This window comes from Carettochelys insculpta, chromosome 17, assembly GCF_033958435.1.
Source record: "Carettochelys insculpta isolate YL-2023 chromosome 17, ASM3395843v1, whole genome shotgun sequence".
Taxonomy (NCBI): domain Eukaryota; kingdom Metazoa; phylum Chordata; order Testudines; family Carettochelyidae; genus Carettochelys; species Carettochelys insculpta.
In genome coordinates this window covers 3,071,942-3,093,666 of record NC_134153.1, presented here as the reverse complement: position 1 = coordinate 3,093,666, position 21,725 = coordinate 3,071,942, and the positions used below count along the sequence as shown (strand labels likewise).

At 51.9% G+C, this 21,725-nt stretch overlaps 1 protein-coding gene across 1 annotated transcript; it reads right to left on the bottom strand.

Moving 5' to 3' along the window:
• Nucleotides 1–60: 60 nt before the first annotated feature.
• On the bottom strand, nucleotides 61–21,360 carry DUSP15 (dual specificity phosphatase 15). Its single transcript, XM_075011911.1, has 7 exons — nucleotides 21,309–21,360; nucleotides 16,708–16,741; nucleotides 7,191–7,273; nucleotides 6,594–6,643; nucleotides 5,644–5,718; nucleotides 4,918–5,089; nucleotides 61–273 (listed from the first exon to the last, which is right to left on the bottom strand). The coding sequence occupies exons 1-7, from the start codon at nucleotides 21,327–21,329 to the stop codon at nucleotides 61–63; spliced, it is 648 nt and encodes a 215-aa protein (XP_074868012.1). The 5' UTR covers nucleotides 21,330–21,360.
• Nucleotides 21,361–21,725: the final 365 nt, after the last annotated feature.

The window sequence follows — 21,725 nt, the reverse complement described above, 5'->3', positions numbered from 1 at the left end:
GTTAGGCTATGCAGTTTGCCAGAATGCTTCACTTTCCTCCTCTCTGTGCTGCAGCTAGACTCACTTCAAACAGGTGGGGATGCAGGAGAAGGTCTGCTTCACCCGCAGCAGAAAGGGCACTGTGTTCTTGATGGCTGTGCTCCTTGGCACCAGTCCCTGCAGGGGTCCAGCTGTCCTGGATGTGCCTTCTCCATCTGCTGGAAGCAGGACCCTTATGTACTGCTTGTCTTGAAAAAGGTCGGCTCCATATCGCTGCTCCAGGTATGTGTGAATCTGCAGGGTGCAAGGAGAGGGTTACGATGCACCAGCTGTATCACAAAGAGCGGAGGTCCTGAGGCTAAACTTGTACTGTAATATCCTGGGCTCCTACACCCCTCTCCTGTCTCTCTCTTGCACCGAGCAACACATTATAGCCGCGTCTACACGTGCCGGCTACTTCAAAGTAGCCGCGCCAACTTCAAAATAGCGCCCGCCATGTCTACACGTGGCGGGCGCTATTTCAAAGTTGAAATCGACGTAAGGTGGCGAGACATAGAAGTTGCTATCCCCATCAGGAGATGGGAATAGTGCCCTACTTCGACATTGAACATCGAAGTAGGGCACGTGTAGCCGATCCGCGTCCCGCAACATCGAAATAATGGGGCCCGCCGTGGTGGCCATCAGCTGAGGGGTTGAGAGACGCTCTCTCCAGCCCCTGCGGGGCTCTATGGTCACCGTGTGCAGCAGCCCTTAGCCCAGGGCTTCTGGCTGCTGCTGCTGCTGCTGCTGCTGCAGCTGGGGATCCATGCTGCATGCACAGGGTCTGCAACCAATTGTCGGCTCTGTGGATCTTGTGCTGTTTAGTGCAAGTGTGTCTGGGAGGGGCCCTTAGAGGGAGCGGCTTGCTGTTGCCCAGGAAGTGCTAGTCCGCCCTGTGACCCTGTCTGCCGCTGTTCCTGGCACCCTTATTTCGATGTGGGCCGCTTTGGTGTGTAGACGCTCCCCTGCAGCGCCTACTTCAATGTGGTGCTGCCCAACGTTGAAGTTGAATGTCGACGGCACCAGCCCTGTAGGACGTGTAGATGCTATTCATCGAAATAGCTTATTTCGATGTAGCATACACATGTAGACGTAGCTTATGAGCCAAATCCTTGGGTAGTGTAGATCTTGGTAGCTCAATGGAAGCTAATAATAATACAGATTTGCACTGCCTGAAGAACGGGCCCAGGAAAGGGAAATGTGCTGGCTCCATATTTCAGTGGGAGACATCCAGGACGTAGGCAGGTGTAACAGATGTTCCAGATTCTTCCTCCGAAGTCAGGAGCAAACCAGCAGCCCAGTTTGGTGCTGCTGTAGGTGCTAATGTTGTGTGCTCAAGGCCCTTCTAAAAACAGGAACAGCAGAGCTAGCCCTCTCACTACCCTGTGCACATTAACCAACCCACCCTCCCAGCTGCCTGGGGAACAGAAATGGAAAGAGCGGACAGAAATCCAAGGTCCTGAGCATTGGAGACCCTGCAAAGTTCAAGCCCAGGGAGGCCAGGAGGCAACATGCACAGTGCTGGCGGTGGGGGTCTGTGGACAGCTCCTGAGGGATGATCAGGACTCAGCCTCTCCAGCTTTGCTTTTTCTTTTCGTACTGCCTCTCTCCCAGAGGCTGGTGATATGGGAGTGCCATGGGTCACATGAGAGTGCCATGCCCCAGGCTTTGGGCCTCCTTGATCTTCCTGCCTCACTGTGTTCTCTGAGAGCTGTCTGCTGCTCAGGGGAGTTCTTGGACTGGACGGCTTAAAGGGACCATTGCGATCATCTCATCTGATCTCCTGCATGAAACGTCCCCAAACTAATCTCCAGAGCAGACCACGTAGAAAAACAACCAATGGCCAGAGATGGCAACTCCCCTTGACCCACAGTAAATTACTCCAGTGGTTAGTTATCCTCACTGTCAACAATGTACATCTTAGTTCCAGTCTGAATAGGTCAAGCTTCCAGTTTCCGCCACTGGATCATGTTAGAACTTGGTCTGCTAGACTGAAGAGAGCATTATTCATAGAATCACAGAGCTGGAAGGGACCTCAGGAGGTCATCGAGTCCAGCCCCCTGCCCCAAGCAGGATCAACCACAACTAAATCATCCCAGCCCGGACATTGTCAAACAGGGATTAAAAACCTCTAGGGATGGAGATTCCACCACTTCCCTAGGCAACACATTCCAGTGCTTCACCATCCCCCTGGTGAAGTATTTTTTCGTATTATCCAACCTACTCCTCTCCTTCTGTAACTTCAGACCATTACCCCTTGTTCTGCTGTCTGTCACCACTGAGAACAGTTTCTCTCCATCCCTTTTAGAGCCTCACTTTAGGAAGCTGAAGGCTGCTATGAAATCACCCCTCAGTCTTCTCTTCTGCAAACTAAATAAGCCCAAATCCCTCAGCCTCTCCTCATGGTCATGTGCTCCAGATTATTAGATATTTGTTCCTTGTCTAGGTGCTTGTAGACTGTATCTAGCTATCCTGTAACCTCCTCTTCCTTAGCCTAGACTGAGCCCATCAATCTGTCACTCCAAGACAGGTTTTCTAACCCTGGAAACATTTTCATGGCTCCTCTCGAACCCCCTCTACTTTATCAATGGCCTTTTTGAAATGGATGCAGGATTCTAGCAGCAGCTACATCTGTGCCAACACACAAGGGTAAAATAACCCCTGGCTACTAGTCAAGACTGACACATCCCAGGATCACATTTGCTCTTTTCGCCAGTGTCTCACTGGACTCCAGGGTTCCCTGTAAGCTGAGTGCTTGGGCGGAGACCCAGAAGAGATTTAGATGCCACCCAGCTGATTAGCAGAGCACCCACAGCCACCCACAGTGAGCAGCCTGTGTTTCTATTGGTGGTGCACATTCACACGTCTTGGTGCACGTAACAAAATTTATTCTGCCCATGGATGGAAAAAATTAGAGGGAACTCTGCTGGACTCTCCAGACTTTTCAGAGTCCTGTTTCCCAGGACAGCACTGCCCCTTGGCCACATGAACATCATTCTTTTATCCTTACACATACATTTGGCAATATTAAAACATGTATTTTTTGCTTGCATCCAATTTGCCAAGTGATTCTGAGTTCTCTGTCCTCCTCCAGTATTTTTGACTCGTCACATTTTGTGTCAAACTTTAGCAGTGACGATTTTATGTTTTCTTCCATGGCATTGGTAAAAATAATATCACAGTACCAAGCACAGATGTCTGTGGGACCCTGCTGGAAACATATCGACTGGATGACTATTCCCCATTTACAGTTACAGTTTGAGGCCTTTGCATTGGCCAGATGCCACGTAAATGCTATATTGCTTGAATCAAAACATCATGGCTACGTCTACACGTGAAGCCAACATCGAAATAGCTTATTTCGAAGTAGCAACATCGAAATAGGCTATTTCGATGAATAACGTCTACACGTCCTCCAGGGCTGGCAACGTCGATGTTCAACTTCAATGTTGCGCGGCACCACATCGAAATAGGCGCTGCGAGGGAACGTCTACACGCCAAAGTAGCACACATCGAAATAAGGGTGCCAGGCACAGCTGCAGACAAGGTCACAGGGCGGACTCAACAGCAAGCCGCTCCCTTAAAGGGCCCCTTCCAGACACAGTTGCACTAAACAACACAAGATACACAGAGCCGACAACTGGTTGCAGACCCCGTGCCTGCAGCATGGATCCCCAGCTGCCGCAGCAGCAGCCAGAAGCCCTGGGCTAAGGGCTGCTGCCCACGGTGACCATAGAGCCCCGCAGGGGCTGGAGAGAGAGCATCTCTCAACCCCCCAGCTGATGGCTGCCATGGAGGACCCGGCAATTTCGACGTTGCGGGACGCGGATCGTCTACACGGTCCCTACTTCGACGTTGAACGTCGAAGTAGGGCGCTATTCCGATCCCCTCATGAGGTTAGCGACTTCGACGTCTCGCCGCCTAACGTCGAAGTTAACTTCGAAATAGCGACCGACGCGTGTAGCCGCGACAGGCGCTATTTCGAAGTTAGTGCCGCTACTTCGAAGTAGCGTGCATGTGTAGACACAGCTCATTTGATACTAAGTCCAGTGCCTTACAGAAGCCTAAATATATTACATCAATACTACTACCTTTACCAACCAGACCTGTAATTTTGTTTAAAATACCCATATGGCTGTGCATGTTTGACAGGTCTATTTTCCATGAATCTATGTTGCTTTGTTGCTTGAATACCCTCCTTTATCTTTTTTTTATTAATCAAACCCTGTATGAACTGCTCCATTAGCTTGCTTGGGATTAATGTCAGGCTAACAGGCCTATAATTACCTAGGTAGTCCTGTTAAATCGATCCAGGAACATGCGCCTGGTTTGTGCTTGTGGCCATGTGAGTGACCAATAGGAATGAAGGGTCAGGGCAGGGCAGGACGGTCAAGCAGGTGACACACATCTCATAGAACTAGAAGGGACCTCGGGAGGTCAAGTCCAGTCCCCTACCCTCTTGGCAGGGCCAAGCACCATCCCTGACGGATTTTTTTTTTTAACCTATTTTGCCGCAGACCTCTAATGCTACCAGGAGCTGGAAAGGTTCAAGCAGGGGACTATACTGCTCCAGGCAGGAGCCTGGGTCCCATTGGCCTGGGGAGATGCTAACGCTGGTGGCCTGGCCCCATGCTGTGTTTGGAAGGAGGATGGACTGTGTGGCTCTCTCCCTGGGAATCTCTCTCAGGACAGGCTTTCTTTTGCTGTTGGGGATTAAACCTCTCTCTGATACCTTCCCTGACCACTGGTCCCAAGCCTTGACCAGTGTTTCTAGTGACCTCATTTCCTTTCTCTTGTCTCCAAGCTCTCCCTTGCTCTTGGGCATCCAGCTCCCCCTCTGGGAGGCACCACAGAAGGCCTGACCAGTTACCATGGCTACACGCAGCCTTTTGCTCTTACCTTCCAGGCAGCGCCATGGCCAAATTCCTCCAGCTGCTGCTTGAAACCAGGGTTGGGATTGGCAATCGGTCGCACGGCTCTGACTGCCTGGAGCACCTCTTGCCAGCTCAGCTCTGTCACTGCCATGACATAGGCAATAACAATGGTGGTGCTCCGGGAGATCCCGGCAAGGCTGGAGAGAGGGAGGAAAGGTCAGGGCCTCCATCCTGCTGTCTTCTTCCTCCTCCCGACCCTCACCTTACAGCCCACCTTGTTGGAGCACCCCCCATGTGCTCCTCCTCTCTCCATGTCGATTTCAGTTCCTCCCTAGAGAACGTCTCACAATGGGGCACTGTCACCATCACCTCAGCCCAACCTACACACACATTACAGCCCCAAGAAGAAGTGAAACATGAGTCACTTCCTGGAGCCCTGCCCCGAGATTGTTTCCTCTTTCCCCCATTGAAGCTGACGCTAATGCTGCTCTATCTGTTTGGTAACCAGTCCCCTAAGCCAAGGGCACCCTTAAATCAAGTTGGGCTGGGAAAACATTCACACGATCCCCAACTCCAGGCACCACCTTAATCCCAACCCAAATTCACCCACAAGCAGAGCCCACCAGCCTAGCATATGTGGTCTGCATTCTGCTCAGCCAGGGCCTTCTGGGGGCCCTGTGGCCCAGTCCAGTTCCCCACAGTGCTGGGCTTGAGCAAATGCTGCGCTAAGGTCATTGGAAGGGAGCTTTACCAGTGAACAAGGCAGTTCCCTCCGTGCAGGCGGCAGTAGTGGATAAAACTGATACATTCTTTAAAGTGCTTCTTGCTGTAAGGAAAAATAAAAGATAGTGAAGACTGCAAGCTGTGAAACAGGATTTTCACAGGAGCCATCGATGTCCCCATGGTGCGCAGGACAAGGGGAGCAAAGTGAAATAGTGCTCACAGCTTCTTTTCTAGGCACCATTCACAACTGCTGATTTAGCAGCCTGGTGCACTGGTGCTTTCACAAGAAGCCCTGATAGGGGACTGATGCTCCAGGCTATTCAGTGTACCAAGGGTTCAAAGCACCAGTTGCCAGGCTTCTGGAGGACACCTCCGCTATACCAACCAGTCCAGTAGCACAGCTGGGGACTGAGGAGCACTTTCCACCAGTGACCTCAGCTAAAGAAAATGAGCCTGTCTCTGGCCACAGCAGCTTGAGCCCTCTGTGAGTTCTAATGTACCACAGTGCTGGGTGCAGTACGCACCACCAGGCACCCTGATCTGCTCTTCACGCCTCCAAAGCGTGACTCTCTTCTGCCACTTCCCCTCTTATTCAGGTAAGCCATCTGCCCCCCGCCCCCCGCCACTGTGGTGTGTGCCCACTGGATTCTCCAATGGTGCCACAACCAGACTGCCACCCATCCTGATTTCTGGAAGCCTGGAACTAGCTTGTGGCACCTCTCAAACGGAGCTCAGGTGGGAGGGTTCATTGTGACTGTGACACAGCATCCAAATGCCCCAACCTCCCAAAGCACCATCCCCGCAGCATGGCATGATGGTTTCAGCCTACAGGGCGTCTCTTGCTAGGAACCAGCCTGAGTGCCTGCTGGAGACAGCAGGTTGGAGGCCTCAGCAGTGCAGCCACAGCCTTTCCCCCTAGGATGGGCTGCAAGCTCCAAGGTTTCCTTTGCCTCTGTACAGCCTGGGCTTGGCACTTACATGTTGGCCTCGGGTGTATCTGGCAGAGGAATGAGAAGATACGTAATTTCCTGAAATGCATAAAAGGCATAGGTCAAAGTTAGCCATCAGAGAGATCTGAAGGTCTTTTTATCTCTAAGGGCTGTCTGTGGTGCTGCTCGCTCCTTTAGTTTTTTAGCTACTGCTTCCCTGCCCCAATCCCTGCTTTACAGCAAAGCAAGTACCGCCTCCCTCTTCTCCTGCAAATGCTTTCAGAGCTCAAGAAGCTATGTCCACTCTCTGGGAAAGCAGCCCCAGGGCTGAGTGAGCTGGGAAGGAAGTTGGTGACTTTGGATAGCTATGGGGAAAACAGAGATGAGGTCACAGTGATCTCTGTCGAAGGCCAAAGGGCAGACAGTCACTGATCATTTGGCTTTCTGAGCATGGGACTCTTGGATCTGGGGCTGACAGTTACATGAAGGTTCATTTTCCATGCAGAAGGAGCAACCAAGCTTCTTGGGGACTGTTGAAGGGGGGTAGGCTTTCCGTGACTATTTTTCTTCATGGAAGAGAAGACTGTTAGGGGCAAATGGACAAGCAGGAGGAGAGGGGGGTGATATTCAGGCCTTAGGTACCTACCTGCAGTAGTGGCTGGGGAGATTCATGGACTGAAATAATGTGGGTGATCTTATTCCTGCTCAGCTGCTCCAAATCTTTGGCATCTGCAAGAAGGAAAAGTACATCTTGCTGCATAGAAACACACAGCTGAAGTATTCACTCACAGAGGTGCCCATACATGCTGCAGGTGAACAAATACTACCAGAAGTGAAAACACAACCTACAAATCCATGTGCATGAACACATGGTACACTAAAAGACACCTCCCTACACGAACACATATCCTGCCTGCTCACATGGGAATGAATAGATACCAACATGCCAAAGCATAATGACATGCCTGGAAAAATGTGTGCAAACACACATGCAAATACACCCAAATGCTCCCACATGAAGGAACACAATCTTCCTCCACACATGAATATACCATAAATATTAGCAGCTGCTATTGCTGCCTTCACAATTTACCTCATCCATTAACTGGGACAGAGCTGCACCCATCTACGACATGGCTAAGTGTGGCCCAGTCTACCTGAACTCTGTCATGTTTGAACTTATCTCAGCTGATGCTAGTGCCCCATTTTTCCCATCTGACATACGTTCAACGAGCTGTGTTGTATTTGTGATTGTTCGAATTGTACCTGCCTGAATGTGGTTCCCTAGATGGCCTCCCCTTTCCTACAGACCAGTGACCCAGCTTCTCTAACAGGTTGTGATGGAGTAGGGGGAGTGCAAATGCGAGACTCAGGCTAGATGAGAGAAACAAGCAGAATAGCTTCCAGTGGCTAAGGATGACCCTGGGGCTACAACCGGCAGGTAACACCTCTGCCCTGAGCAAAGAGGGAGGAGCTGAGCTGGGTTTTTGAATCAGGGGAGGGAGTTAGAGGCTAGGGGAAGAGAGAGCTGGAAGGCAGCCAGCCTGAGGAGGGGGAAAGCTACACCCCAGAGGGGCACCCCTCGGGGTCCTCTCTCCAGGACGGGTTGAAAGGACTGTCTCTCGCTGCTGTGCTGTCGCTTCTGTGAGAAACTGGGCTTCTGTTGCCTAATAAACCTTCTGTTGTACCTGCTGAGTGAGTGTCACTCCTGCCAGCGGACGGGGTGCAGTGCAGGGGAACCCCATCACACTGCACCCCGTCCGCTGGCAGGAGTGACACTCACTCAGCAGGTACAACAGAAGGTTTATTAGGCAACAGATGTCCAGTTTCTCACAGAAGCGACAGCACAGCAGCGAGAGACAGTCCTTTCAACCCGTCCTGGAGAGAGGACCCCGAGGGGTACCCCTCTGGGGTGTAGCTTTCCCCCTCCTCAGGCTGGCTGCCTTCCAGCTCTCCCTTTTTCTAGCCTCTGACTGCTGCCCCCGCTTCAAAACCCAGCTCAGCTCCTCCCTGCTCTTTGTTCAGGCAGAGGTGTTACCTGCCAGTTGTAGCCCCAGGGTCATCCTTAGCCACTGGGAGCTGCTGCTTGCCTCAGACAACCAGCCTGACTCACACATGCACTCCCCGCACTCCATCACATCTCTCCCCTCTTCCAGACCGAACTGAGCGGGGTCACTTAGCCAGTGACCTGGGGAAGTTCGGGGCCCTCCCTGCGTGACAGGGCATCGGCTATGGTGGTGTTGTTCCCCTTGACGTGGACCACCTCCATGTCGTAGTCCTGCAGGAGCAGACTCCACCGCAGGAGCTTGGCATTGGCCCCTTTCGTGTGATGCAGCCAGGTCAGGGGTGAGTGATCGGTGTACACAGTGAAACGCCGTCCAAACAGGTATGGCTGCAGCTTCCCCAGCGCCCACACCATGGCCAGACATTCCTTCTCTATAGCTGCGTAGTTCTGCTCCCGGGGCAGCAGCTTCTTACTCAGGTACACGATGGGGTGTTTCTCCCCTTTGTCATTCACTTGCATTAGCACCACCCCCAGCCCCACGTCTGAGGCATCGGTGAACACCAGGAAGGGCTTGTCGAAGTCTGGATTTGCCAGCACTGGGGCCCTGACCAGAGCCTCCTTCAGCGCGCACAAGGCCTCTTGGCACTGCTCGGTCCAGACCACCTTGTCAGGCTTTCCCTTTTTACATAGCTCCGTGAGGGGGGCTGCAATGGAGCTAAAGTGGGGCACAAACCTCCGGTAGTACCCCGCCATCCCAATGAAGGCCTGGACCTGTTTCTTAGTCTGGGGTGTTGGCCAATCTCTGACAGCCTCCACTTTAGCTGGCTCTGGCTTTAAGCAGCCGCTGCCCACCTTGTGGCCCAGGTAGGTCACCTCAGCCATTCCCACCTTGCACTTCCCTGCCTTGATAGTCAGACCAGCCTTCTGGAGTCGGTCCAGCACCTGCTTGAGTTGGAACACATGGTCCTCCCACGTCTGGCTGAAGATGCAAATGTCGTCCATGTAAGCCAGGGCAAAGCTCTCCATCCCTTTCAGTAGCTGGTCCACCAGACGCTGGAAGGTAGTGGGTGCCCCCTTGAGGCCAAAGGGCAGGACCAGGAACTCGTAGAGCCCCACAGGGGTGATGAAAGCCGACTTGAGCCGGGCATCTTGGTCTAATGGCACTTGCCAGTACCCCTTGGTGAGGTCTATGGTGGTGAGGTAACGGGCTCCCCCCAGCTTGTCTAAAAGGTCATCAGGCCTGGGCATGGGGTAGGTGTCCGATACAGTGATGGCGTTAAGCTTGCGATAGTCCACACAAAACCGAACAGACCCATCTTTTTTAGGGACTAACACCACGGGGGAGGCCCAGGGGCTGGACGAGGGTTGGATCACCCCCAGAGCCAGCATGTCTTCAACCTCCCCCTCTATGTCCTGAGCCGTCCTCCCTGTGGCTCTGAATGGCACACACTTGATAGGGGCGTGGGTGCCTGTCTCTATTCGGTGGACAGCCAGGTCAGTGCGTCCGGGTCTGTCCGAGAACAGCTGTTGATGCGAATGCAGCACCTCCTTGATCTCCGTCTGCTGGGCAGGGGTCAGCTGGTCTGAGAGGGGAATAGACTCCAGCAAGGAGCCGGCTCCAGTCCTTGTGAGTAAATCCACCAAGGGATCATCCCCCTGCCCCTCCCAGTGTCTGCACACAGCCAGCACCAAGTTCTGTCTGTCCCAGTAAGGTTTCATCATGTTCACATGATAGACCCGGTGGCTGTGGGCCCGGTTTGACAGTTCCACCACATAATTCACATCATTTAGCTGTTTGACAACCTTGAAGGGCCCATCCCAGGCCGCTTACAGCTTGTTCCGCCGCACAGGTACAAGGACCATCACTTGATCCCCGGTGGCATAGGCTTGGGCCCTGGCGTTACGGTCATACCAGACCTTTTGCTTCCTTTGGGCCATGGAGAGGTTCTCCCTGGCCAGGCCCATGAGCTCGGTGAGTTTTTCCCGGAAGGTCAGTACAAACTGTACCACTGACTCCCCTTCAGGAGAGGCCGTCCCCTCCCACTCTTCTCTGAGCAAGTCCAAGGGTCCCCGTACCCTCCTTCCGTACAGCAGCTCAAACGGGGAGAACCCCATGGATTCCTGGGGCACCTCCCTGTATGCAAACAGCAGGTGGGGTAAGTACTTGTCCCAGTCATGGGGGTATTGATTCATGAAGGTTCTCAGCATCTGCTTCAGAGTCCCATTGAACCTCTCCACCAGCCCATTGGTCTGCGGGTGGTAGGCTGTGGCCCAGGTGTGCCGGACCCCACACTTGTCCCACAAGCTTTGTAGTAGGGCCGACATGAAGTTGGACCCCTGATCTGTGAGGACCTTCCTGGGGAACCCCACTCTGCTGAAAATGGACAGCAGTGCATCTGCCACAGTGTCAGCGTCGATAGAGGTCAAGGCCACAGCTTCTGGGTATCGCGTGGCAAAATCTACCACTACCAAAATATATTTCTTCCCCGAACGTATTGCCTTGCTGAAGGGGCCCACTATGTCTATAGCCACTTTCTGGAAAGGCTCCTCTATGATGGGCAGTGGCCTCAGGGCAGCTTTCCCCTTGTCCCGGGTCTTCCCCACCCTCTGGCAGGGATCGCAGGACAGGCAATACAGACAGACAGCTGCAAAGATCCCTGGCCAGAAAAAGTTCTGTAACAACCTTCTTCTGGTGCGGTGGATCCCCTGGTGTCCTGCGAGCGGGACATCATGGGCTAGGTACAGCAACCTGCGCTGGTACTTTTGGGGAACCACCAGTTGCCTCTGGACCTTCCATGGCTCCGCTTTGCATCTGGGAGCCCATTCCCGGTACAGGAATCCTTTTTCCCACAGGAATCTCTCCCTGCAGCCCTCCCCCAGCTGTGGAGCTGGGCTGAGACTGGCCAGTTCCCTCAGCTTCTGCAAGGAGGGGTCTCTCTGCTGCTCTGCCTGGAATTCTCCCGCTGGGGCAGGGGCGGATGCTACTTCCCAATCCCTGTCTGGCTCCAGCACCCCTGGCCTGTGAGATCTGGTGTTTGGAGGCCCCCTTTCTCTCAGGGTTGGCCCCTGTGGCTCCTGTGACTTTGGCTGGGCCTGTACCCCTGAATCTGGGGAGCGCACCCCTCGTTTTCTTTGGCTACGGGTCAGGACCAGGGCACGAGGGCGTTCACCTTGCCAGTTCTCCAGGTCAGCCCCCATCAGTACATCCGCCGGCAAATGGCTGTGCACGCCCACTTCCTTGGGGCCTTCCTTCTTCCCCCATTTCAGGTGCACCCTCGCCATGGGCACCTTGAAAGGGGTCCCATCAATTCCTGTTATCGTCAGGTGGGAATTGGGTATCATGCAGCCCGGTGCCACCACCCCGGGTCGGGCCAGCGTCACGTCAGTGCCTGTGTCCCAGAACCCCGTGACCTTTTTCCCGTCTACTTCGAGGTGTTTGAGACACTTGCTCCACAGAGGTAGTGCCGCCCCCACTCTGTAAACTGACCTCTGAGCATTTGGTCCCCCTGAGGAGCTGGTCTGTGGGGCGGACTCGGCCCAATCCAAGTGCCCATTGTCAGCACCACCCCCCTTGGCCGCCAGCCCCTCTGGCTTCTGGGACCCCACCCAGTTGACTCCATGACCCCCCGGCCTGCTCAACCTGTCTGGGAGCCTGGGGCACTGGGCTGCTCTATGCCCCTTTCGCCCACAGCGATAACAGCCTGGGTCTTGTTGTGTCCCTCGGGCCGGCTGCTCTGTCCGGGCTCTGTTTGGCTCTCTGGGGGGTGGGTGGCTGACCCCTCTTTCCTGGGCTTGCCCAAGAGGCGGTCCCCTCTGTCGTACAGTTAGGGACCGGTCTCTCTGAGATTCTCGGTCTCTCCGGGACTCCCTCTCTCTCCGGGACTCCCTCTCTTTGTGGGGCTCACTTTCAAACCTGGCCCGGCTGTTTGTGAAGTCATCTGCCAGTTTCCCTGCATCGTGTGAGTCCCCTGGCTTCCGGTCCACGAGCCACACCCTCAGGTCAGGTGCGCACATCTCGTAGAATTGCTCCACGACCGCCAGCTCGATCAGGTCCTCTATGGACTGGACTCCCATTCCGAACGCCCACTTCTGGTAGTATTGCTTCAGGCGGGCGGTTGTATCTACATGGGTTTCCTCTGGCCTCTTCTGCGCCTCCTGGAACTTCTTTTTGTACATCTCCGGAGTCAGCCCGAACTTATGCCGCAGGGCCTGTTTGAACCGTTCATAGTCCCCAGGCTGCAGCCCCTCCAGCTGGCTGAGCACCGCTGCGGCCTTCTGGCCCAGCAAGGGGGTGAGGTGCCGGAGCCACTCATCTGGGGGAACCTCATGCAACTCACAGGCTCGCTCAAAGGCGGTAAGGAACTCATCCATGTCCCCTGGGTCCTGACACTGGGCCAGCACATGCGTCTCCAAGTGACTGGCCACCCCGAGCCGCCTGGCCCTCTCCCCGCTTACCGCAGCTGGGGCCTCTTGGCGTCTCGCCTCTGCCATGGCTCGCTCATGCTCCCGCTCTCGCTCTCTCTCCTCCCGCTGTCTCTCTTGTAGCTGGCGCTCGTGCTCACGCTCTCTTTCTCGTTCCTGGCGCTCGTGCTCATGCTCTCTTTCCCGTTCCTGGCGCTCACGCTCTCTGTCCCGTTCCTGGTGCTCCAGTTCCTCTAATCTCACCTCAAGCTCCAGCCGTCGCAGCTCTACGGCGGAGGACTCTGCCCGCGATGGACCACCGCTAGCTGAGCGCGACCTGGTGGGCACCGCGTCTGTCTGACGGCGTCGAGCCCCTGCTCCTGTCGGAGAATCCGAAATGCTTCCCGAGGCTGACCAGCCACTTTCTGCCGGGACAGGCTCTGCCCCCCCAGATCGGTCATTCTCTTCCAGCTGGGCAATCAGCTGAGCCTTGGTCGCCTTCCCCACGGTCAGGCCCCTCTCTCTGCACAGCCCCGCTAGCTCTGCCTTCAGGAGTCGGGTATAATCCATCTCCCCACTATCTCCCGGGGTATCCACTCACCAGCAGCAGCTGCAGGAATGGCTCCGTTCCCCCTCTGGCTCTTGTGAGACTCCTTCCTTCTCTTGCGCTCAGTCAGCCACTGCTGGGAGCTCATCTGTGGGTGCAGTGCATCCCACTTCTGACACCAGTGTGATGGGGTTCAGGGGTCCCCCTGCACTGCACCCCGTCCGCTGGCAGGAGTGACACTCACTCAGCAGGTACAACAGAAGGTTTATTAGGCAACAGAAGCCCAGTTTCTCACAGAAGCGACAGTACAGCAGCCAGAGACAGTCCTTCCAACCCGTCCTGGGGAGAAGACCCCGAGGGGTGCCCCTCTGGGGTGTAGCTTTCCCCCTCCTCAAGCTGGCTGCCTTCCAGCTCTCCCTTTTCCTAGCCTCTAACTGCTGCCCCCGCTTCAAAACCCAGCTCAGCTCCTCCCTGCTCTTTGTTCAGGCAGAGGTGTTACCTGCCAGTTGTAGCCCCAGGGTCATCCTTAGCCACTGGGAGCTGCTGCTTGCCTCAGACAACCAGCCTGACTCACACATGCCCTCCCTCCACTCCATCACACACAGGTCTCCATATTTTGTGGCTCTGGTCACCAGTTCAGGACATAGGGTTGCTCTTCCGGAGGTGAGCATGCTGGTCCAGCCAACAAAGCATCTTTGCAGCAGGTTTTCCTCTTAGGGTTTTAGCAACAGTTAGCCGACAAGTTCGAGTTTCTCCTTAAGCAGCGCTTGTTCCCATCTCAGAGCTTTGGGGTTCTAGATGTTCCGTGGCATAAAGCATGGCACTCAGAGTGGCTCCTTGTCAGAATTCAAAGGGGGTACGTGCCTTACTCATCCCTTGGTATGCATCACCTTAGCATGCGTGGCTGGCAGAATGACAGTATTTAGACCAATGTGATTTTAATGTCCAGTGTTCTGTGATCTACCGAGGTAGAGGATGTTTTCATTTGGAAAGTCTCTCTCTAGCTCTGGCAGTTCACAAGCCACTGAACTTTCATCGAGATCATGATCAATGTTGCAAGGAACCTTTGCCATCCACGAGTGGGATACATTTTGCTGCGTGTGCCAAGGCATTTGCAGATGTGCACCTCCAGTAGAAACACATGCTGCGGCTGTGGGCAGGCTGCCAACCAGCTGGGTGGCAACTGAATCACTCCTGGGTGGCTGCCCAAGCACACAGCTTACAGGAAACACCGTCATCTCTTGGCTTAGCAGGGCTTTTGTGACACCAGTCCAAAGCCTAACGTAGCAGGCCCTGGACTTGCTCTAACTTTTCCAGATAACCTGTAGTCTGAGTATTCTGGGTGCCCCCTGCTGCAGAGACTGGGCTCAGTATGGCATGACGGGGTGAAGCTCTCTAGCCTGTGATATACTGGGCAGAGCAGACAGCCCCACTGACGGAGTTTCAAAGGGGCCCAGAGCTCCAGCCACCGCTGAAGCTGAAATAGCAGTGGCAGTAGCCAGAGCTCCAGGTCTCTTTAAACCATGGAGCGCTGTGCTGCCAGTCCACGTGCAACTCCAATGGAGTGGGGGGGATGGGTGACTGCCCTAAGCCCTGCCCCTTTCACCCTTGGCCTGGCCCCTTTGGGGGGCAAGGAGCTGAATCTCCCTTCCACCTTGCCCCGGATCCCACGGTGGCTGTCAGTACCACTGAGGATGGATGATTGTAATGGTTTCTTTCTCACCTTAAAATCTAAAAATCTGTCCTTCCCCCAATTACTATCCACATGTTCCTGTGGAATCCGTGTTCTCGTTGCCTGTCAGTCTTTGTTCAAAGTACTCTCACGCTCCCTGGGCATTGGATAAAGGCTTCAGAAGAAGCTTTTCACTTAACACACAGCTTCCCTTAATTGACAGAAACAAACTCAAAGACATTCTTGAGACAATCACTTGTCCTATTAGCTGGATCCTCTACTGAGCGGACAGTGTCCTCTCCTGGCAGGGACACGGCCTTGCTCAGTGAATAGGCCTCCACCAGTAACTCCTGAGATCCTCTGAGTTCCTGAGGCCCTTCCCACCTCTTCCAGCCTATGGAAACGGTTGCACAGTCTGCTCATGTGCCACTATCATCACAGAAAAATCCCGTGCCTGCAAATACCACTTGGGCAATATTTTGCAGCAGGCAGACAGCTGGTTTTCTGACACCACGTGCCAGAGGGGAATCAGCTGATGGCTGGTACACTGCATAAGTTAACAGGTTTCCCGGTCTACTGCAATTTGTCTGGAGGGTGGAAGAACTGACCCCCGTGCGACAGGGCACCCCAATGTTGTTTATACCTGGTACCAAGACACTGTGATAGAGTGGGAGAGGTAGAGTCATGGTGCTGGACACCCGGGTGACTGATGCCCTGAGTCAATAAGGTGCTCTCTCACCCTGACAGAGCCTGTCCTGGTTAAATCAACTTGCTCCCCACCACCCGCAGCTCTATCTTCCTCACAGCTGTGGCTCACAACCCCTGAAATGAATGGGAATCTCTCCTTCCTGTCTAGCTTTTTACCCTTCCACAGGGCACCACAACTTCCTATCCCCCCTGGCACCAGGCTGAGAACTTGCCTCATCTACTTTATTCCCAGTGGGACCAGAGAGGGCCTTGAGTGGACTCTGAGCCAAGGGGAAGAGTGACAATTGGAACAAAGTTGGGAATAGGGGAGACCCAGAGGCAGGTACGAGAGCAGGAAGGGCTTTTATAGGGGAGGGCGTGGCATGTGAGTTAAATGAATGAACCAGGAAGTCAGAGGAATGGATTCCTCTGGGGGTGCTGACACCTCTCCGCAACCCACCACAGTGGAAATGACTACAACAGAGTGACCCAGGAGCACAGGGAGCTTGACATGGTATGACAGTAACTTCTTAATCATGACTGAACCAGGGAGAAACCTCTCTCCCAGTCCTTGCAGCACAGGACAATCCCTGACCCTCCCTGTCTTCTGTGGAACAAGTGGTACAGTTGAGCATCTTCGGACATCACCTTGCAAGATATTAATCACTTGATTACCAGTGTTCCTGATCTAAAGCAGCACACACTGTATTACCAGGACCTGGAGAGAACGGGGCCCCCTAGGAAAGTGGGACAGTGGAGCAGACGACTATATGCAATGTGATGCCCCACAGACTATCCGTAACTTTCCAGCTCAGGCAGTACTCTGGCTACCCTTAGCAAGTGCTGCTCACCTATGATGTTCCCAAGGTAAAGTCCAGGGAGAACCTGCAGGACAGAAAAGAGAAGATTCAGCCTGGAAGCAGGTGACTCCTGGTGTGCAGCATCCCCCTCCCCTCGAGCCAGCATCCTGAGAGGAAGCATGTTGCACACTTGCCTCTCAAACAAGCCAAGATGAATCAAAACAGACAAAGCAAACCACCACTCTACACCACCAGTCCTCTCCCTCCCAGAACCCCTGCCCACTCCCCTGCTGGTGAAGTCCCTCAGTCTCTTCCTATGAGAGTGCACATGGTATCTCCAATGTTGTGAGGGTCCTGCTTTGACTCTGGCAGCGTCCATGGACCCCAGGGAGATGGGCCTCCCATGTGAGGAGGGCTAGCAGCCCTACGGTCTGCAGGGGTGTGACGGAGTGGGGGGTGCATGTGTGAGACTCAGGCTGGATGTGTGTGAGAAAAGGAGAGCAGCTGTCAGCGGCTAAGGATGACCCTGGGGCTAAAACCTGGGCTGGCAGGTAACACCTCTGTCCTAAACAAAGAGGAGGGAGGAGCCGAGTGGGTTTGAATCGGAAGCGGCAGTTAGAGGCTGGAGGGGAGAGGGAGCTGGAAGGCAGCCAGCCTGGGGTGTGGGTGGAAGCTACACCCCAGAGGGGCACCCCTTGGGCTCCTCTCCCCAGGACAGGTTGGAATCACTGTCTCTGATTGCTGCACTGACTCTTCTGTACAAAACTGGGCCTCTGTCGCCTAATAAACTTCCTGTTCTACCTGCTGAGTGAGAGTCGCTCCTGCCTGCGGACAGGGTGCAGTGCACGGGGACCCCGGAACCCCACCACAAGGGGTCAGAGCATTGTGGAGACCTGTGCCCATCTCACAACTCGCTAATGCTACAAGGTGGCACTCAGAGAATGGGCTCCTCAGCACCTGGCAGGGTCAGCTCAAAAACATCTAAAAGGTTCATAACTGGGAGGGAGGAAAAGCACATCTGGTTCCCGTTGTCTAACTGGTCACTGTAACAGCGCCAGACCTCATCCTCTCCCTCCCCTGCTCACCGGCCCAGGGGTATTACTGGATAGAACTGTGCAAGCCCAGTGACTCCTGTGGAATGAAGTCGCATTTAGAACCACAGAATGGATGTATATGCAGAATTTGGTGCTTGGAGCTGCTCGGACAAGTTGGAGGCTCTTCTAAGACTGTCATGGCTTGGAAAGAGTTTGACTCTGGGAAACTGCTGCCGTTTTTTAAAATAATCATTAACAATTAACAACACTTTGTACTTTGCTAGTGCTTTTCATCTGAGAACCTCAGAAGTCATTTATCAATTAAGCCTCAGATCACAGGGAATTAGGGCATAGTTTTCACAACTCTAAAACGGGAATGTAATAAAGCACTAAAGTTACAGTACTTGCCCAAAACCAAATATGAAGTCACTGGCAGAATCAGGGACAGAAACCATCAGTCCGCTACTTAGACCACTAGATCACAACCTCTCCTCCATTTAGCAAAAAAAGTCAGCCTTATAAGAAGTCTTTCTTCTCCTTTCCATTGCTTGGGAAAAAAACTGCTCCTAACACAAGTACAACAGGCCAGTTTGTCACAGAATTTAGGCACACAAATGCTTGTATAATCTGTGCATGCAATCATAGTCATATATGCAAATTAAGTGTCTATTTTGCACATGCAACTGTGCACTGAAACAGTCTAAAGATCTGGTTCTAAAATTTTAAATATTTTAATTTCTACAAGTATTCAATTCCAGTAATCTACCTACTGCTATTTCCCATGGTGAGAAGACATCTGTTAAAGTTTTAATTGTGTTAGGGAGTGTACAAACTTCCAAATTGTAAAATCAAGCATTTCTTTACCTGCGTTAATAATAGCAGCGTAGACTATTAGAAGTGAAGGAGATAGCCATGTTAGTCTGTATTCTAACTAAACAAAACAGCAGAAATGCAGCACTTTAAAAACTAACAAAATGATTTATTTGTTACTGTTTAAAGTGCTGCCTTTCTGCTGTTTTGTTTTATTAGAAGTGAGAATTTAAAAATCCTGTGTACTAGTAATGCCTTTGTTTACATTCATTACATTTCTCTCAGCCTGGACAATGATAACAGAGAGAGTCATTTTCACTCTTTATAGAAACATAAGATTGGACAAGACACCAGAGTCACTGAGTCCAGCCCCCTGTGCTATGGTAAGACCAATTAAGCCTAGACCACTAATTCCCAACCTGGGGAGGGGGGGGCTGTGGCCCCCTGGAGGTCTGTGAGGGTATTGCAGGTGGTGCATGAATAGAAAAAGATAAAAATGATCACAGAAAATAAGTTTTAAATAAATTGCAAAGTGACAATCAATTATTATTTTGAAATTAAATATCTTCCAATAATGTTATTAATTGCTAACTGAAAATCTATGTTGTGGTTTCCTTTCTCACATAACGAAGAGTACATAGCAGTTAGAATCGGCACCGAGGGCCCATGAACAGCTTGCGGGGTGATTAACGGTCCGTTCTAGTGAAAAGGTCGGGAACCTCCAGCAGGTATTTGTTCAAGCTGCTTTTTAAAGCTTCCAATGAGGAGGACTCCATGACCTCCTTTGGAAACCTGTTCCAGAGTTTAACTACCCACACTGGAAGAAAGTTTCTCCTACTATCTAAATTAAAACGTCCCTTGCTGTAGATTAAGCTCATTTCTGCTGCTCCTTCCCTCAGTGGACATGGAGAACAACTGATCACGCTCCTTTTTATAATGGCCCTTCACATATGGAAGACATTGATCAGATGATCATTCTTCAGTCTTTTTTGCTCAAGAATAAACATGTCCCATTTTCTAACCTTTTCTCCAAGGTCAGGTTTTCTAAACCTTTCATTTTGTTTGTTGCTCTCCACCGGACTCCTTCAGATTTGTCCACATCCTTCTTAAACTGTAATGCCCAGAACTGGACACAATACTCCAGCTGAGGCTCACCAGTGAGACAATTACCTCCTGTGTCTTACATACAATGGCCCTATTAATACACCCCAGAATCACATTAACCTTTTTTTAAAAAATTTTTACAGCCGTATCACACTGACAGTTCATATTCAGCCTTAATTGTGTTAGGGACAGTATGAACTTCCAAATCATAAAATCAAGCATTTCTTTCCCTGTCTTAATAACAGCAGTGTAGATTATTAGAAGTGAGACATTTAAAAATCCTACTGTGGTCTCCTATAACCTTCAGATCCTTTTTAGCATCTAGTCCACATTTTGTGGTTCAGTTTTTGACTGTTGCTTATACTCGGTTTCAAGATCTTAAGGCTTCCATGTTTGGCTTGCAAACGCTGCAGGGGACAGCTTAAAACTTACAGAGTCACTTGTTCTTAAAAGTAAATTTGGAAATGTTCCTATTGGCCTCATAGTCCATAAGAGTTTTTTTTAAAAAAAAAGCATAAAATTGGGAAAAAATTTACATTGACAATGTGCCTTTAACAAACTAACTTTCAATTACTATCATAGCAATTGTAACAGAGGTAGCCATGTTAGTCGGTACTCCAACAAAACAAGGCAGCAGAAATGTAGCACTTTAAAGACTAACAAAATGACTTATTCGGTGATGAGCTTTTGTGGGACAGACCCATTTCATCAGATCAATTTCATTTCCCAGTGAAATGAAATTGATGTGATGAGGTGGGTCTGTCCCACGAAAGCTCATTGCCAAATAAATCATTTTGTTGGTCTTTAAAGTGCTACATTTCTGCTGCTTTGTTTATGATAGCAAATAGATACTAACTGAGTGCTCTAGTGCAAGGGCATATGTAAAAGAGAAACTGCAGCATCACGTGCCTCAATCAGTCCTGCTCCTCAGAGATGTCATAGCTTTCATATATCACATCCTTCATCGCAAACACCACACGGTTATTGAGCAGTAACAGCGTGATGAGGGACAACGCTTTGAACGATTAAGAGGGCTGGTTCTTAGGAACGCAACTTAAGGCTCTGCCTTGCGATCTGAGAAAAGTTCCTTGAATTGGAAGTAGTCGTTGCCCTCTCCATTAAGCAATGCCCTGGGTGCTGCACACACCAGGCCTGGGGTGTTAGAGCACCTGCACCGGTGAATGCCGAGTAGTCAAATGAGGTAGTGCAAAGCTCATGCCTTACAGATCTCTTGTCAGGTGCTTATCTATTCTTTAAGCTGGTGTAAAACTTTTCTTTCCCTTACACAGGATAGTGTCCTGAGCCTTGCACTGACCTCCTGGCCTCACTGCCGTAATCTCCTTGGAGGGACTCTCAGGATCTCACCACTAATCAGCACCAACATGTCTACTCTGGACACTCCAGACCTGTACTAAGGACCTCACCTACTGTCTTGCATGACCTCTAAAGAATCCCCATGTAGTTCCTGACTGGCTTTGCACAACCTGAAGTTAATGACCCACTTCTACTAGAAGAACTGGGTTTTGCTGGGTCCTTAAAGTAGATCTCACTCTGTCCTGAAATCTGACAGCAGATATCACCGGGCTGTTGTTTTCCAGGAAAGAGTTTCCAATAAAAAGACTTCACACCCTAAAAGGTCTGCAAACCTTGTCACAGTGAGAAGAGAGAGCAACAAAACTAGTGCCTCAGAGTGCTAATCTTTACCTTGTTCATTCCATTTCCCATGGTCCAAAGCAATTACTGTGGGAAGCCAGAAGGTGAGGCGGGCGTTGTCTCCTGGTGCTGTGCTTCAGCGTTTCCCCAGTTGACACCTTAGCTGCCTCTCTGAAACGTTCAATGACAGGATTTCGGTGTCGGTGAGGAAGAGACGCGTACACAGTCACTGGATTTTGTGGAAGTTTCTTTGCAGCTTGATTGGTTTTTTTCTCTTCACCAGCCTCAAACCTGCAGCAGCTGTATCTCAGGGAACAGAAATAAACCCTCACTGAGTTCTATTGCTGGCCCCTTCAGAAGCCCTTCTGCTCCCAAGACCACCTCCCTTCCTGGTAGTGAAGCTGCTCTATAAGTGCCTTGTACCAGTTCTCTTGGTCAGAGCTGACACAATAGAGGAGAAACCACACC

Excerpts from the sequence above, each read along its gene's own strand:
- DUSP15 (XM_075011911.1), bottom strand. The coding sequence starts at position 21,329 with ATGGGAAATGGAATGAACAAG. Across the intron at positions 6,644-7,190 it reads CTCCCCAGCCACTACTGCAG|GAAATTACGTATCTTCTCAT; the intron begins GTAGGTACCTAA and ends TATGCATTTCAG. Across the intron at positions 5,719-6,593 it reads GATACACCCGAGGCCAACAT|CAAGAAGCACTTTAAAGAAT; the intron begins GTAAGTGCCAAG and ends TTTTCCTTACAG.